Here is a 16,761-nt window from a genome sequence, read left to right as displayed (position 1 = left end):
ACGTCTTAAGCAAATATTTTCAGGTCTAATCAAAAATTATTCAGATCTATAAGAAAACTTGTAAAATCAAAACCAAAAACTGTTCAAATCTCAACAAAAATTCTTAACAACTAAACCCAAACTCTTGAAATCTCATTAAAAATTCTTAAAATATAAACCTAAACCTTTCGCATTTGGAGGAAAATGTTCAGATCTGATCAAAAAATTTCAAATCTGAAACAAATATTTTAACATCAAAACCAAAAACTTTAAATCTAAACAAAACCTCATAAAAATCTAAACCAAAAACTGCAACTCTGATAGAATTCTTTTAAAAATTAGACCGGAAACTCCAGGTCTCATTTAAAATTCTTAAATCTAAACCAAAACTCTTCAAGTCTAAAACAAAACTCTACATATCTAAACCAAAAACTGTACTAATCTAAACCAAAACCTTTTCAAATCTCATTGAAATATCTTCAAATCTAAACCCAAATTCTTCAAATTTCATTGAAAATTCTTCAACTCTAACCCAAAACCTTTCACGTCCAAACCAAAAATGAAGATTCTTAAAATCTACACCAAAACTCTTCTTATCTTATTGAAATATCTTGAAATATAATCCAAACTCTTAAAATCTTTTAAAAAATCGAAACTCTTCAAATCTTAAAAAATCTTAAGTCTTGAAATCTCATTGAAATTTCTTAAAATCTAAATGAAAAACCTTCAAATTTCATTGATTTTTTAAAAAATCCAATCAAACATTTTTCACATCGGAAACAAAAAACTCTTCAAATCTCAACCAAAATCTTTCAAGTCTAGATCAAAAATGTTCAGATCTATTAAAAACGTCGTCTAATCTAAATCAAAACTCTTCAAATCTTTTTTAAAAATCTTTAAATCTAAACGGAAACCTTTTACTTTTAAAGCAAAGTTTCAGATCAAATCAAAATTTATTAAAATCTAAAAGAAAAGTTGTAAAATCAAAACCAAAAAGTCTTTAAATCTAAACAAAAACTGTTCAAATCTCAGCAAAAATTCTTAAAATCTAAACCCAAACTCTTGAAATGTCATTGAAATTTCTTCAAATCTTAACAAAAAACTTTCAAATTTCATTGAATTTTTTTTCAAATCCAATCAAAAATTCTTCACATCTGAAACAAAAAACCAAAATCTTTCACGTCTAGATCAAAAATGTTCAGATCTATTAAAAAAGTCTTACAATCTAAATCAAAACTCTTCAAATCTTATTGAAACATTTTGGAATCTAATCCAAACTCTTAAAATCTAAACCAACAATGCATAAATCTCATTAGATTTTTTTATCTCATCAAAAATTCTTCAAGTTTAAATCAAATCTCTTACAATCTCATTGAAATATTTTCAAACCCAAACCAAAATTCTAAAGATCTGAAATTGATTTAGATCTGCTTCACAAACTCTTAAAATCTAAGCCACACCCTTAATGTCTAACGCTACATTTTTCAAATCTAACGAACAATTCTTCAACCTAGACAAAATTTTAAAATTTCATAAAAATTTCTCATAATCCCATCAAAAATTCTCAAAATGTCATCAAACCTTCTTAAAATTTCATCAAAAATTCTTACAAATCCATCAAAAATTCTTACAATTTCATCAAAAACTCTTCAAATCTTTAATAAAAAATGTAAACTCTTGAAATTGCGTTGAAATTTCTTCAAATTTCTTCAAATTTTTTTTCAAATTTAACTAAATTTTTTTTCAAATTTAACTAAAATTTTTTTCAAATCCAATAAAAAATTGAAATGAAGCAAAAACTCTTCAAATCTCATTAAAAATTCTTAAAATTCCGTCAATTTTTTTTAATTTCATCAAAAAATCTTTAAATCTAAACAAAAACCTTCAAAAAGGTTTTAAAAAATCTTTATTTTATCTTTTCAAATCTAATTGAGATCAAAAAGAGGCTCAGTTGTTTTTTTGGAAAAGTCTCTCAAAATAGGTATTTTGTTGTGGACTATTTTCAGCGGATTAATCCAGTGAGTATTTCTGGCTGCACAGTGAAGTGTGCAATGTGGTATTGACTAAAACATAAATAAACTTGCTGTTTTCATGTCAATAGACAAACATTTCATGTTGACGGACAACAGTGGAGATTCGGGACAAAAGGTGTAACTTGTATTTTTATTTATCAGTTCGTCCTCCTGCTGCTGTGATCCTCACATATTCTCACAGCATTTCTTTTATCTTTATTAACAGGATGTTTCATGATAACACTTTCATTAATACGTATTTATTTATTCATTTTAAATACAGTATGAGTACAGAATATCTGGCACCCAAAGATCAAAAGTTTGGGAGAAGTGATCACCATCCATAACTCTGAAATAATGTTTATTCAGCAGTCAATATAGAATGTTAGATAAAACATTTTTTGGCACAGTTGCTTCATGATAATAAGCTGTCCCTCTTCTGTGTGGTAATCTAAATAAATATGCAAAAATTATAATTTACTTCCCAAATAAATACAATATAAACTACAATAAAGATGCACCGCATCTGCGCCCTGCACTGCACCTCCTCAGAAAAAAATAAAACAATATAATTTATCGTACTTCAGGCAAACAGTTGCAACGGGTTCAAACCAAATAAAGATTGAAGGTGAAAAAAATGCTTCATAATAATTTTCAACAGCTTATTTTCCCGCTAAAAGTCTACGAGGCAAAACAACAAGGAGGCATTCGATGGGCCAATAGAAGGCTGCTCTGATCATAGCAGGTTACAGGGGGTGTGATGGGTGCAAACACATTTCCAGATCACGTCTCTACTTCATAGTTTTCTGTCAGCAAGAGAAAAGAAAATGCCACAACTCATCGTAAAGACGACACGTGAGCCTCGGATTATACAGAAACTCTGCATGTGAACATTCACAAGTTACAACCAGAGACGATTACAGAGGTGTTGTCACCTGGAGCTTAAGATGTGAGATGTTCATGATTCAAGATAAAGAAGTCGTGGACTGTTTATAAAGATGGACGACACGTCTCCACCTCCTCAAGTTGTGCAAAGATGAAGTCAAAAAAAATATAACATGTATATAAAAGTTTTTTAAGTCTGGTTCATGTCGCATCATTTGCAGCACGAGTTGGAAATGTGTTGTTGTTTTAGTCGTAGCTGTACAAGTACACAACAGGTAGCTATGAGTGTGTTTCTGTCCGAGCTGATTATTATGAATTTCAAACATGTTTGGGAGTTTCTATGTTATTGCTCCGTTTCAAGATCCGGGGAGACTCCGACTTAATTGGTTGTATTAACATTAGTTGTAAACTTCTCACACTTCAGGATTATTCGGGCAGATACTCGACACCGACCGTCGGAGGAGGCAAATCAGGTCTAAAATCAATCCAGATAGTTTGGAGTCCCCTTTAGGCAGCATTCTAGTCGTCCATCTTTATAAACAGTCTGATATAAATGTGTGAATTAATTAAGCTCGTTGAATTGACTTGGTTTGTTTTGGCAATTCCAGAGGATTATGGGTAATTGTAATACTGGGTTATTTAAAAAAAGACTGATTCACTATGAAGAGCAAATGGTAGAAATGTTCATATTGTTCACGTGTGTGTTGTGACGCAGGTCCCCGTTGTTAATCTACACAACATCAATATACAAAACATTTATTGAAAGTGGGTATCAAACCTTGAGCTATAGAAAAAAGTATTTTCTTTCATCATCAATAACACTTCTCTTCGTATACCTGTGTAATAACACTGCAATCAGTAACAGTGATGCAAACAAACACAGTCGTGCCCTGTGTCAATATACTCTCTGCAGCTAATCACAGGAAGCTATAATTAGGTCAATGGTGCAAACTGTCCCGCACAGAACTTAGAGAAACCTTGGTGCATTAAATGTCCTTTGGTTTGTTTGTTTGTTTGTTTGTTTGTTGAGCCCTCCTCTGTCTCGTGGATATGAAATGTAGTAACAGCATTAATCTAGTTTCACCGCCGCTCATCGCCGTCATGACTCTGTCCCACGTTCTACCACTCAAATGAAATATCACAAATAATGTTGCTACATCGTTGTTACACCACAGTTTACAGTGTTACTACACAGATAGAAAAGATGATCAAAACTTTTATGAACAGTCATTTTCTGTCTTCTTTTTTTTTCACACATAATCCTCACAAACGTGTGATTCTGTCCCGAGGTGTGGCGACAGACGCCAAAAAGTCTGTCTGTCAAACATGGCCGCCGTGCAACAGCAGCAACAAACATATTCCCTTCTTTTCCTCCTCTCCTTGAGTTTATATCCCAAAGATTTCTGTGTTTGTCTTTTAACAGCATTCCTGTTTAACTCATCCACCTGAGGCCGAGAGCAGCATGAAGAAACAATACGTCCGTTTCTCTGGGGTCATACGCACCCACAGTTCTTCGCCGACACATTCTGTATCGTGTGATAGCGGCTCTTGTTGTCCAGGAAGGAAAAGTCGTTTTCGAACGCTGTCGGCCGGCAGCAGGGCCCGTTACTGACCTTGTCCTTGCGGCCCTTCTTCCTGAAGCCCGTCCGCATCATGTGCTCCATGGTAATGTCATAGTTGTGCCGGTGGGCCGTGCACTTGCCGCTGCAGTAGCGCAGCAGCACCGTCTCGTCGCTGTCGTAGCCGAGACCCAGTTCGCTCACGGTCATCTCCAGCTCCCTCACAGAGCAGGGCTTCGGCCTCCGCGCTCTTTTAGTCCTCCGCGCCTGGTTGTCACCCTGGCGCCAGCTCTTCCTTCTCTTCCTGTCGAGCAAGGAGCCGACCACATGCTGAAGCTCGCCCTCTGTGAAGCTCTGGAACATCATGGAAACTTGAAAAGGAGGAGATTAATCAACACTTGATGAGATGAAAGGCGATGAGGGTTATATCTGATTCTTTGTACACGCAACGTACACGCAATTCTCAAGAAATACAAGATACGTGTGATCTACAGAGAAAACATGTTATTGGCAAGAGAATTAGTGCGGCACAAAGAAAATAATTTTTATCAAGATTATTATCAGAGCTAGTGAAAGCTATAAAATGGTGCATCTTTATCATCATCATCATCATTACAGACACCTGGAGAAATAAAACCTGTTCTTTAAACAACAGAGTCACACAACACTTGATCAGGACAGGAAGTAAAAAAGTGTTTATCTTACAATCAGTGAGAAGAGAGTTCATGTTATCTGCCGAGCGGGTTCTCCGGTGAGGACCACCCATCTGCCGGGGCAACACTGTCGGTGGCAGCGAGGTTCTGGGCGTCGATCCTGGCGATGAAGACGCTCTTGAGGAGGATGAAGATGTGTGTGGATACTTTGTCTTGGGTCTGAACTGTCCAACAGCGGCCATGTTTCTAATGAGGAGGATGGACACGGCTGCACCACAGAGCATGAAGGCAAAAGTAGCACCTTTCCATAACTTCATCTTAGAACACGGAGGAGCATTGAAACTCTGCGGAGAGAAAAAAACCCCGTAAACGTCCAGAACAGTCACTCATTCAATCATGTAAACCAGAAATCACAGAGCTCAGAAATTGATTTTCGTCTGTGCCGTCACATTTCAGTGACCTTCCCCTCGTGAATCCACGTCTCTCAACGGCAGGTTTTTATTTTACTGTCAGTTTACTTTCTCTTGATTCTGCTGTCAGCTCATTTTCACACTGAGCACTAAGTTTGTGATCTGTAGGCTTCGACATCACTTGCTGACACCTGAGAACGCAGAGTGTGTTTAAAGTTGCATCGCCCGAGGGCAGAAAAACATCTCGGCAGATCTTTTTGATTCAAACAGAAGGCATGCTGAATGAGTTATGCAACCTTTTCAGCGTTTGTCATTTAAAATACCTGATGTGAATTTAAGCGTCCTTTCTTGATTCCTGAAGAAAAAACCCAACTTTTTTGCAGATTTTTACACAAGGTCCTTTTAAAAGAGGGAAAATCCATCTCTGTCTTTTAGGAATCTCTTCACCGCACCTATTTCCAATGCTATGTGTGATTAGAGCCCAATGAACATGTGTGCTTGTACATCCCTTTATTTTACACAGCTCCTCCCTTCCACTACACACTGCTCCGTTCACTTATTCTTTAAGTTTTGTCTTTCCTCACCGTCAGTCCACAGGTATTTTCAACTCTTTGTATTTTTCATATCATGTCACCAGCGAGCAAAACATTTCCCCAGAGCCGGAAACGGTAAACTGGCAGCGACTAACAGCAAATCCAGACCGGCGTTACAAAGTGTTTCACCAGACTGGATTCTGTACGTATACAGACTGCTGGATTGTTTACAGTGGAACACAGTGTCACTTATCTCTGTCCAGTTTGGTAAAGAAACAAAAAGCTGAAATGAATGATTTCTGTACTTTGAGCTGCTATAGGAACATTTCTTGGTTTTCGTGTGGAATTGAACTTTTGCTGGGAAGTAAGATTAAACAAAAAAGAACTATAGGAGAGCTCCAGTGCGTGTGAGTGTTTTGGACACGGCAGAGGGAAAATAGAAAGACGCTACACACGCGAGTTGCAGTGGTATAAACACAGTATAAACAGGTAGGACCAGTCCTATCAGTCACAGCTTGACTCATCACTCATAATTCCATATGGGTTTGTGAGCGGCCTCTGCACAATGAAGGGGTTTTAGTTTGAAAGTCAAACATTTCAGGTCACGAGCTCATGACACAGACTGTGAATGAAACGTGGAACCACGTCTCCTGCAGAATGAGGCCCGATGCCCGGCTGCACCTCGGAACTCTCTGTTTGATTTCCAGATATGACGGATAGAAGCTTCCATGGAAAGTTTCATTTAGTTTCTGTCGGTTCAACACCAGAAATCTTCTCATGATCAGTTTATTATGATGTATAGCGAAGGATGAGATCATTGTTTTCTTATTCTATTAATGGGTCCGTTTTGGATAATTACTCATCCCCGGAATTAGTTGTTTCACATACATCAATGTCCTGAGCCTGTTCGCTCCGAGGCTCATCTTGATAAAACAATTAGCTCGCAAAAGACAGATGAGTCCTCCGATGTCTCGACACTGGGCGAAGACCGGTCGTCAAGCAATGATCTCATGTCCCTGGAGACACTTTGATTGTCATAATTGCTCCACTCTGAAACACATTAGTTCTATCTACAGTCGATTGGCATCAATAAAAGTGCCAAAGAGCATTCTGCCGCTCGTTCAGATGTCGTAGATGATTAATCAGCTCTGACATTTAATATCCACCACTGGCCCCTGCTCCCGTGGACATAAATACACAGATATTGATGGGGGGAGGGAACGCCAGTGTTTTCTTAGGTGAGCAGCAGAGGGACATGAGCGAGGAGGAGTCCACATCCCGACAGCACAAACGCTGCTGTTTTCCAGCAAACAGACAAGAGCATTAACAGAGGATATAGTGGAGGCCCAGAGGACTCGGCAGCAGAAGGAAAAGCCATCGACAAACAAGAGTGCAGATGAGTCGCAAAGACAACTGGAGCAGCAGCCGCAGAATGTCTGGCCCCCCCACACACCAGCTGATGTGCCCATGCACGCTCAGTGGCCTGGTCAAACATGTGAGGCCCAAAAACGCAGAAACTTCTACTGATTCACTGGGAGAAAGTTTACACGTGTGAATTCCTCATTAGGATCTTGTTTTGAGAGTGGGAGTGAGTGTGAGGTATGAAAGAAGCAGCGCACCTTGTGTTTGCTGTCAGTCACACTTCACCTGGAGCAGCTACCAGCTGAGGGAAAACAGTCTGGGAGAAAGATCATTAACGTGTTCGAGGCAACGCGGGAAAACTGCTCGGCCAAGAATTCCTGAGAGGGTCAAAGCCATTCCTCAGACATTATGTGTCCTCGGATTCATGCGTCGCACAGTCGCAGCCGCATCCTCCGACTCTCAACCGCGCTCTTGTTGTGACTCAAAGGTCGCATTATTTCAGATGACACCAAAGAAATGGATGTTTTCAAAGGAATAATTGGGTCAGTGGCCGTGGCACTGCTAAGCTGGACGTTAATGTAATTACAGTAGCATGGCACTCGTGTCCTCCCCTCCCTCCCATGCCAGAGGGGGGGACACTCAACAGAATGCCACGGCCTATATGGAAGATGAAGTAGAGATCTGTCACCATGAGGATAAGGGGCGTCTGTGGTTGACACTTATGAATGAAGCTGGCAGACGGGAGGTGGGAGGAAGGGGACATGTCAGCTTGCTTGGATCTGGACCAATGTGACATGATGACAGAGAGAAGATCACAGACAGACGCCAATGAAGAGCATCTTTGTGCGACATACCAACTTTTATGTGCCACCACTCTGCAGCATTTGCTGCTGGACATACAGCCGGTTCTGTCTGCCCCTCTCTCCCTCGCTGTGACTCACACACCATAGATACACGTCCATGAGGCACTTGCGTGGCTTTGCTTTCCCCAAATCATACGACGCAGTGATTGTGCGGCAGAGATCGAGGCAAAGTCCAATCTTCAGCTTCACACACACACACACACACACACACACACACACACACTCTCCCTCCAGCACCATCACATAACACTAGATAATCCAGTTTACATAATGCTGCTGCTTCTTGATGTCTACAAATGTCCACAGGGCAAACTCTAGTGTCACCGCACAACCTGAGGCCTCCGGCGAAAAACACGACTGCCACCGCTGCTGTGTGTTTTTAGCTCTGCCCATGTGACCAGCTGCGACACTCTAAACACACCCCGTAAATACCTACACTGAAAAGATAACAGGAGTGTAACAAACAGTGGGAAAGGCACCTACTGTGTTGTTGCAAGGAAACAAGGTGCTTTAGGGAGTCCTAGAGAGGCCCTTGTCTCGTCTTTTCCCTCCTAAGTGAGCATCAGGAGGCCTGGGGACAGCTAGAGAGTGCTTGGGGAGGTAATAGGGACATATTCCAAAGATCAGGGCGGGATTAGCACTAATGCCTGCCGGCTTTATCTGCAGTCACGTGGGTTAACACCTGGCTGCAGAGTTGGTGGCGGAGCCCAGGCCTCGCCGTGTGTGTGTGTGTGTGTCTGCTTTAATCCACCAGACACCTCTAACTCAGGGGTTAGGCCAGAATGCAGAAGAGCACTTCTCTTTTTCTCTGTCTGAAAACCGCTCACCCTGCTCTCGCTGAGAATAATGAAGATGAGAAAGCGACACGCTCAGCGAGTGAGAGCTGTTGCGTTGGCACCAGGGTGGGTTTGAAAGGCCGTAAAATAAAGTGGATGTTCTGAGCCAGGATTGGTGGTTCTAAATCCAGCCCCAGTTCTAATGCAACTGCAAAAGGCTTATAGGTTAGAAAGTGCTGTAATTTTGCTGGGCATCGACTTCAGTTGGCTCCGGCTCTGTCACTCAGTAACCATAGGATAATTAAAACAAGCCGGCTCCTTGTTAGTGAGAAAGCTGCTGTTCATTATTGAAAAGAAAAAAAAAAAGGCGGGTTAAAAAACATGTGCGGGTCAGGCCAGAAAAAAATAGCGATGATTTTTTGAACATTCTACAAATTCTAAACACGATTCCTGCATCTTGTTACCATGCGTAGGTATGTGCCTTTAAAAGCTTCTATTTTATTTTGGTCGGCCTATTATTGTGTCCTGAGGATTTATACAGATTAATCCAGTGACCCAACAGCCTCACACGAAAACGCACAACTCAAAGCTGTTACCCTGAGGGTGGCGTTCAATGAGGTGTGATGGCGAGATGGATGCGCACTTGACACCTGTCCCAATTTGTCTGCCCTTTGCTATTATGGGCCGAGTGGAGCTGAGGTACTGAGCTGTGAAATGCATTCAAATAGTTTCTCCTGATGGACAATGAGGCTCTGCACGGAGACGTCGCCTCACTTCATCGTTTTGTTTTGCGCGAGCCGGGAGAAAAGATTGATGCTGTCTCTGCTGCTTTCTAAAGACGAGTCGGTGAGCTGCTATTCCGGCTGCTAATCTGTCCATGCCAGATCCTCTTTTAACACAACAGCACCGGCTCTAAACCCATGTTAAACATGTTGATGTTGCAGCTACAAAAGGTTGACGGCCATCTGGCACACGTTGAATACCGCTTCCAAATATGACCCACGCCAGCAAGCACAAGCAAGTACAGACATCTGAACTATGATGACATTTTACATCTTTAAACGTCTGTGGTTTGCTCGGTGCAGAACAAATCTTCATTTTCATGTGTGCTCAGTGAATATTTGAGTGAAAATGCTGCAAAAGAAATGCTGCACAATGAGGAGTGGTGCATCGGAGCAGCTTATCCCCTGAGTTTCCTGCAGTTATGACCAGCTTTGGCAGGTTATGAAAGTTGAACAGCTCAATTGACTTTAGGCTTAACCTCGATCTGGCCTCTCGGGGCTCCACGAGATACAGTATAATCTCTACGTATGATATGGGCTTAGTGAGAGGGGGATCATCACTTCAGTAAAATGCCCATAGTGAGTATCATCAAGTTTCCCTCCGGGCACCTCCATTATAATCCAATTATTTACAGCATTAAAGGTGCAGCACTGCAAAAAAAAAAAAAAAAGTGTTAAACCTCAGAAATGATAAATATGGAGAAAGATAATTAGGTGGAATTAGTGTTTGGTGAGATCTCGCAGTGGCGCCCGAACCTTAGGGAAAGAAGAGCCAAAGCAATCACGCTTGTTAATGATGAAACCACCATCTTGGATAAGTGGCACGAAAGGAAAATATTCCTCCCTGAAATAATAAACATTGTGGCGAAAGGTTCAAATCCCGTAAAAGAGATTAAAAGACTATAAATCATTTGTGTTTCTCGCTGTTTTTCCGACATCGTGGCGTGTCTCTCATAATCGACCCCTCGCAAACATTTCGTGACACGCGCGCTACTGACATGTGGCTTCTGCGAGGGCCGCCTCTTGATACAGATAATCTAACGTGTGTTTTCTGCCACTCGAGCAGTGAGGCTTCCCTGTCAGCGGCACCTAACGCTTAAGCTGCTGGCTTAAACTAACAAAAGAAGATGCGGTGTCCTTACCGTTCGGCCGGCTAATCCAGACTTAGCTGCGTGGCGTCGTCTTCAGCTGACCTCCACAGGCAAGTGCTGGCTAGGTAAGTCCATCATCATCACAGGCGAGGTGGAGGACAGGATTCCCGCTTGTTCCCCTGAAAAGCATCACAACTCCCTGTGCCTGCAAGTAGGGGAGGTGTCCTGACTTGATTCAGGTCCAGAGTGTATTTTTCTTTTATCACATTTGTACCTCCACAGAACTCTGCTCGTAAGTGGCAAAGATCTCTATCAACATTCCTTCAGATGTAGGCATGTAGGTATGGCTTCATGGCTTCACGGCTTCACGGCAGGTCGATCCATTCAGACAGACGAGAGTCGGGTGTTTAGAGAAGCCCCCTCTACTTGGCATCTGGTTTACCTCAGACAACTCCTGTCTTCATCGCAGAACTTCTGGTCCACGCTTCACTCACAGTGGAACAGGCTGAGACGGGGGAGCAGACCTGAGGTACAGTGTCAGGTAGTGAACAGATGACTTTAAGATTCACTCCATGTGTTGGGAAACTCTCTCCTTTCCTCTAGAAACATTTGAAAAAGCACATCTTCTTACCCTCTCTCCAGCAGCAGGTCTCCTCCTCAGCTGCAGCCAGGGGAACACTGCGGGGCGAGAAGATGGGTGAGGGTGAGGAGGGAGCGCGTGGTTACTGTAAGTGGAGCACAGAGCTTCTCTGATGCCTCGGCCTGCCTCCCCCCCTCAACTGTTGCTCCTCCTCCTCCATAGTTGTGCTTGTGGGCCGAGTCGGATTACTCCTGACATGATAATCTCCCTGGCTCTAGCTCCAGGAGCACTAAAGGATGCTTTGGCCTGACCAAGGGCTTACATTTACCTTCTGCCGCTACAGAGGCTGCCATCTTAAGCGGGAGATTGGTAATAGCCTCAATTGGGCAGATCGGTCCGCTGAAGCAAGTGTTTTTCAATCTTTTAGGAGGAATTAAGAATGTTTACAATTGGTTTAATGGTGCTAATGCAACGCTAACCCGAGTTAAATAGAATTATCACAGCAGAGGTATTTCATGATGATTCAATCTACAGTTGGCGGTGGATAAAACCGCGGCTGTTGTTGTTGAGGATCTCACGTTCACGTCTCCTCCAATACAAACCAGTATTTTAGCCCTTGAGCCTGGAGCGGCAAATGAGGAACAGATGGTTGTGCTTTTGGAAGGTATCAGGCTCTCCAGACTGCAATCTAAATAAATAGCCCGTCCACGGAGGAAATGCGTCAGGTGTGTGGGGTCAGTCATGTATGTAAACAGAGGCCAACCCGTTTGGGGTCGAGCGGAGGGGTGCATGAGGGAGGAGAGAGGAGGGGGGACACAGGTGTAGCTGTGGCGTCGAATTAATCTTAAGGTAAAACGTTGACCCAAACACAACTGACGGATCAGATCAAACACGCCGACATAAAGCAGAAACCTGAAGGCAGCATCATAACAGGAAACAAATAATTTGCTCACAAATATCTCATTCTGACGCCATGAGTCACTCTGATATCTTCGCGCCAAATTATACACAAATCACAGTGTGTGGAGTTTCAGTCGAGAGGCGGAGAACTGGCCACATACAAACTCTGCACAACTTAAAATTCTTTCGGTGTTGACGGAAAGAAAAAGATAAAAAAGCGAAGGAACTTTTTCTCCAACATTACCTCAGACCAGAAAAGTGTGTTGACAGATTTCGTTTGTTATCTCAGAGACCTAAAGTCGAGATTAGGTGTAAACCGTGAAGTAAAGCCGACACAAACTCTCCTCTTCGCTTGAACCCGAAGAAATCCAGAGGAGACTTTTGCTCTCGATGTTCGGCAGGTGCACTTCCTCCACAAAAAAATCTATCCGAGAGAAAAATTGAAATTATTAGAACTAACGTGTTTGACATGTACCTCAATTATTGGCCAGAGGAGGCTGAGTAAATACATAATGACTTCCAGTTAGCAGGAGATATTGTGCTTTCTTGGCCTTGAGCAGGAACTTTCAGCGCAGAAACATTTCCTGACACGGGGCAGGAACATTTCGACTCTATACATATTGCTCACAGATGTGTACAGTTTTCATAGGCCGGCCTCGACTGTAATAAAACCCCAACAGCTGTTAATTGCTAAATCAAGTCACAGACAAGAGAGTGATACATCTGATCCGTATACAACGCAGTCTCACTCGGCAGCTACGCTTACATTAGTCAGGGAGACAGTCGGCATATACAAGAGGAAAATAACCCAACAAAGTATGTTTCCATTTTGAACGAGATAGAATCCCATACACATCGAATTGAATCTTTTCCACTGGGCGTGGATGAGTGAAGAAACACATTTTGTTTAGGTTTGGGCAAGATTTTAAGGAAGCCCTCAATCAGTTACACTATAAACACACCATTCCAGTGGAGGTGTCATTAGAACGGCTGGAAATACGGCACAAATGTTGCTACTACGCTCGTCTTGCGCAAGATGTGGTTCGGTGATTGGACGAGGATCCTCCGGCCAAATGTCATCTCGGAGAGTGGAAAACTACTTTTTTGAGAAAACGAATCTAAACATGCGTTTGTGTAAAAGATGCACTGGGACAATGAGGGTCTCTTTTTTTTCTTTCTTTCTCTGCGGTGAAAGCAAACACCTCTCTCTGGGAGAACGTGGTTACAAGGTAGAATCCATCCTGGCTACAGAACAAATATACAATGCAATTTGTGCAGTTTGTGAGCAGACGAGCTGGGGCCCCGGGAGGAGGGCAGGGGCCACTCGTGTTGATTCAGAGAGACTTTAACTCCAGCTCGCCTCAGTTTGTGTTACAATTTGTACCTTCAGCTACTTTCTATCAGCTCCACTTACACGCACTGCATGGCGTTTACCTCACACACAAATACTGCGAGACATGTAAACCACATGTGAGCGTTTGGAACGAGACGTTTGTGAATGCAGCTAAATGCTGCCCCCACCTGCCAGTGACTCAGAACTGCACATCACCCAGAATAAACAACCTCTCACTGATGGAGACACCAGAAGCTAAAAAAGATTTAATTGTTCACTGCAACAAATATTTGATTTGCTCCACCAGCGTTTACGACAAGTTGTTGCTCCGTTAATCTGCCACAGTTACTCAGCAGCACAGGTGGCTGTGCTCCGTCAAGGTGAGAGTTTGATCTCTTCTTCTTTTAATCTCCTCCCGGCCTGTAAACCTTTTTGCTGCCGTCAGGGCCAAGCGGGCTGACGCAGCACTCTTTGCATCGAGTAGTGCACGTACAGGTGTGCACGTGCTCTGCTGTTTGACGCACCGGCTGTAAATTTGTGCTTCATCACCAACAGGGCCGGAGGACTCACAGTCTGCAGAGCAACAGCTCATTCGACTGAACCTCTGGTGGCAGAAAGAGGGCCGGTCGCTGCAGCTGGAGAAGATCTGCTGGAAGCTTCTCTCGACTTGTTCAAAGTGTTTTGGAGCTGACGTGTGTCTCCAGCCTCCTCGTGAGTCTTAACTGGAGAAGAAGGCTCCACCTGGTCTGAATCTTCTGAGCTTTGACGAGCATGTGTTTCCTCAGATTCAGGCTCATTCTTTTCTTCTGATGAGTCCTCCCTGCTGACGTGGTACAGACTGACGTCCAAGAGGCTCCACTTCCAAACCTTCCAACCCTCCCTGAGCTGTCAGACCTGACCGCGGCACACAGACGTTGGCCGAGCTCCTCGTGAGGACGTTCTTTCCCAGGATGCGACACCACCGTGAGCGCTAGACGTTTGGACGATCCTCTGTGAAAGTGAAAGTGGCTCCAGGCCTCCAGTCGAAGAGGAGGGAAACGTCTCCGTGTGCCTTTCACCTCCAGGAGCTTTGAGGACTCGACAAACAGTGGTAACATCAGCTGTGTTTGAACTTCACCCTGATGAATTTCTCCACACGGTTGGAATTTCACCAACACAAACATCTCAGAGGATGTTGTGAATCAGCTCCACACGAACACATGACTCAGCTTCATGATGTTCTGCAGGTTCAGTCATCGGTTGGATTGTTTCCTGGGGTTAAAATAACACTGAGCTGCAGTGTTGTTTGTTCGTGAAGTGAAGAAACAGCAGCTGAGACGAGAGCTGAAGAATCTAAATGCTTCTGGAAACAGTTCATGAAACCACAGTGATGATGATGATGCTGATGATGATGATGTTAGTCGGTTCCTTGGGATCCAAAACGAGATTGTAAGATGCTCAAATGATAAACTCCACATCAAACATCACAAACTAAAAACTGTTAAGAGGAACAACTGTCACAAACAAACAATTATCTTCCAGAAACAGAATATTATCACTTGACTCTGCACGAAAGAAACAAACCCTGATGTATCAGGATAATCATCATAACACAAAACAACGAGATACAAGAAAATCTGTTTGTGTCTATGTTTTCATCAGTGAACGAAGGAGAATCTTAATCTACAGGTTGAACTGGAGCGACTGAAGCTTCACCAGGAGCAGGAATTTAAATCCACACTTATAGAAACACGTTTGTAGAAACAGTAAAAGTCCAAATGAGTTTAAATCATCTTTGGTTCTTCTATCGTCAAAGTTTAAGACTTTAAAACAAAACAAAAATATATGCTTCTTTTTTAATGACAAAAATCAGTAGATAGTATTTCGTAGTAGTCTCCATGGCAACATAAGCACAGAACTGTTGTCTGGTTGTGTGTGACATCACTTCTTCATTGAGCGAATTCCTCCTCCGTGTGTCATCAGGTGCAGTGATGTGATGGTTTAATATCTGAAGCCACAAAATGAGACAGAGCACGAGGATTTAGAGCAGAAAGCACCGTGAGAATCTATTTCAAAAATATATAGAAATATAGTCTAAGTATAAGTGAAGTATAATTATATTGTGTGTGTGAGTTGGAATATGATTACTGAGTTATTCTGGACACAGCCTGAGCCGATGTGATCGATCGGGATCGGGTGGCTGTGGTTTGATCGGAGGTCTCCATGGCAACATGAGCTAGTAACCAGCCCACAGTTATGAGAACCAACGGAGACACGCCCACTTCAAACCACAGAGACCCACGAAAACAAAATCAAAAAAAAAAAATCTCACAGGTGAAATAATTGGTGGATGAGAACTGAGCGACTTCATCTTCTTCCTCTTCATCTGACTGAGAGGAGACGGATGAAAGCCCCGAAAACACCTATCGTGCATTTCTTATATTATTATAATGAAGTTTAATTGTTTATAAGAAACTAGAAAGTAACTGTGAGCAGATATAAAGTTAAAGGCTGGTTGATGTGTCTTCTCTTTGACTTTGATTCAGTAAATATTGTGTTTTTAGGTTAATACAGTTGCATCGTTGGAAGAAGTTTCAGAAAAGCCTTTGAACAAATGACTCATTATATTGGAGTTAAATTACAGTGTTCATACATCAGATAACAACGGGCGACATTCGAGGAGATGAAGTGAGAATTAAGAACAAAGAACAAATTAGAAATCCGTCAGAGGAGAATGCACCAGAGTTCACACATTTATAAACATTAGCTCCCTCAAGTATTCCTTTCGAAATCGGGGAGAACGTCAAGAAAATGCCTCCATCTTGCAATGTTGAAGAAAGTGAAAAGAAATTCCTGGATTCGCACCAAAAAGTTTTATGGGTTCTTCCCCGACCCAAACCACATCCTTCCACTAAGTCCCACTGAAATGTGTTCAGTTGTTTTAATAATGTTTCTCAAAAACAAGCCAACAAACGAGCAGACGGGTGAAAACAGAACGTCCTTGGTGGAGGTGAAAAAAAAAAAAAAAACACCCTTGAAGAAACAAAAACGTCAGAAGCCAGGA

The 16,761-nt window shown here is 42.3% G+C and overlaps 1 protein-coding gene across 3 annotated transcripts; it reads right to left on the bottom strand.

Annotated features, from left to right (window-relative positions):
* Positions 1–2,244: 2,244 nt before the first annotated feature.
* LOC109646294 (neurturin) lies at positions 2,245–11,097 on the bottom strand. 3 transcript variants are annotated; one of them, XM_069510799.1, is made up of 3 exons: positions 8,740–8,874; positions 5,141–5,432; positions 2,245–4,806 (listed from the first exon to the last, which is right to left on the bottom strand). In XM_069510799.1, the coding sequence occupies exons 2-3, from the start codon at positions 5,403–5,405 to the stop codon at positions 4,370–4,372; spliced, it is 702 nt and encodes a 233-aa protein (XP_069366900.1). In that variant the 5' UTR covers positions 5,406–5,432; positions 8,740–8,874; the 3' UTR covers positions 2,245–4,369. The 3 variants fall into 3 exon arrangements, with proteins under 3 accessions (XP_069366900.1, XP_069366899.1, XP_069366898.1); XM_069510798.1 differs by lacking the exon at positions 8,740–8,874 and adding an exon at positions 10,957–11,097 and having other exon boundaries at positions 4,237–4,806; XM_069510797.1 differs by lacking the exon at positions 8,740–8,874 and adding an exon at positions 5,822–6,025 and having other exon boundaries at positions 4,237–4,806.
* Positions 11,098–16,761: the final 5,664 nt, after the last annotated feature.

Source organism: Paralichthys olivaceus, chromosome 16 (genome assembly GCF_024713975.1).
Source record: "Paralichthys olivaceus isolate ysfri-2021 chromosome 16, ASM2471397v2, whole genome shotgun sequence".
Lineage (NCBI taxonomy): Eukaryota > Metazoa > Chordata > Actinopteri > Pleuronectiformes > Paralichthyidae > Paralichthys > Paralichthys olivaceus.
This window is presented reverse-complemented; position numbering and strand designations above follow the sequence as displayed.

Excerpts from the sequence above, each read along its gene's own strand:
- LOC109646294 (XM_069510797.1), bottom strand. The coding sequence starts at position 5,920 with ATGGATTTTCCCTCTTTTAAAAGGACCTTGTGTAAAAATCTGCAAAAA. Across the intron at positions 5,433-5,821 it reads GACGCTTAAATTCACATCAG|AGTTTCAATGCTCCTCCGTG; the intron begins GTATTTTAAATG and ends TTCTCTCCGCAG. Across the intron at positions 4,807-5,140 it reads GAACTCTCTTCTCACTGATT|TTTCCATGATGTTCCAGAGC; the intron begins GTAAGATAAACA and ends CTCCTTTTCAAG.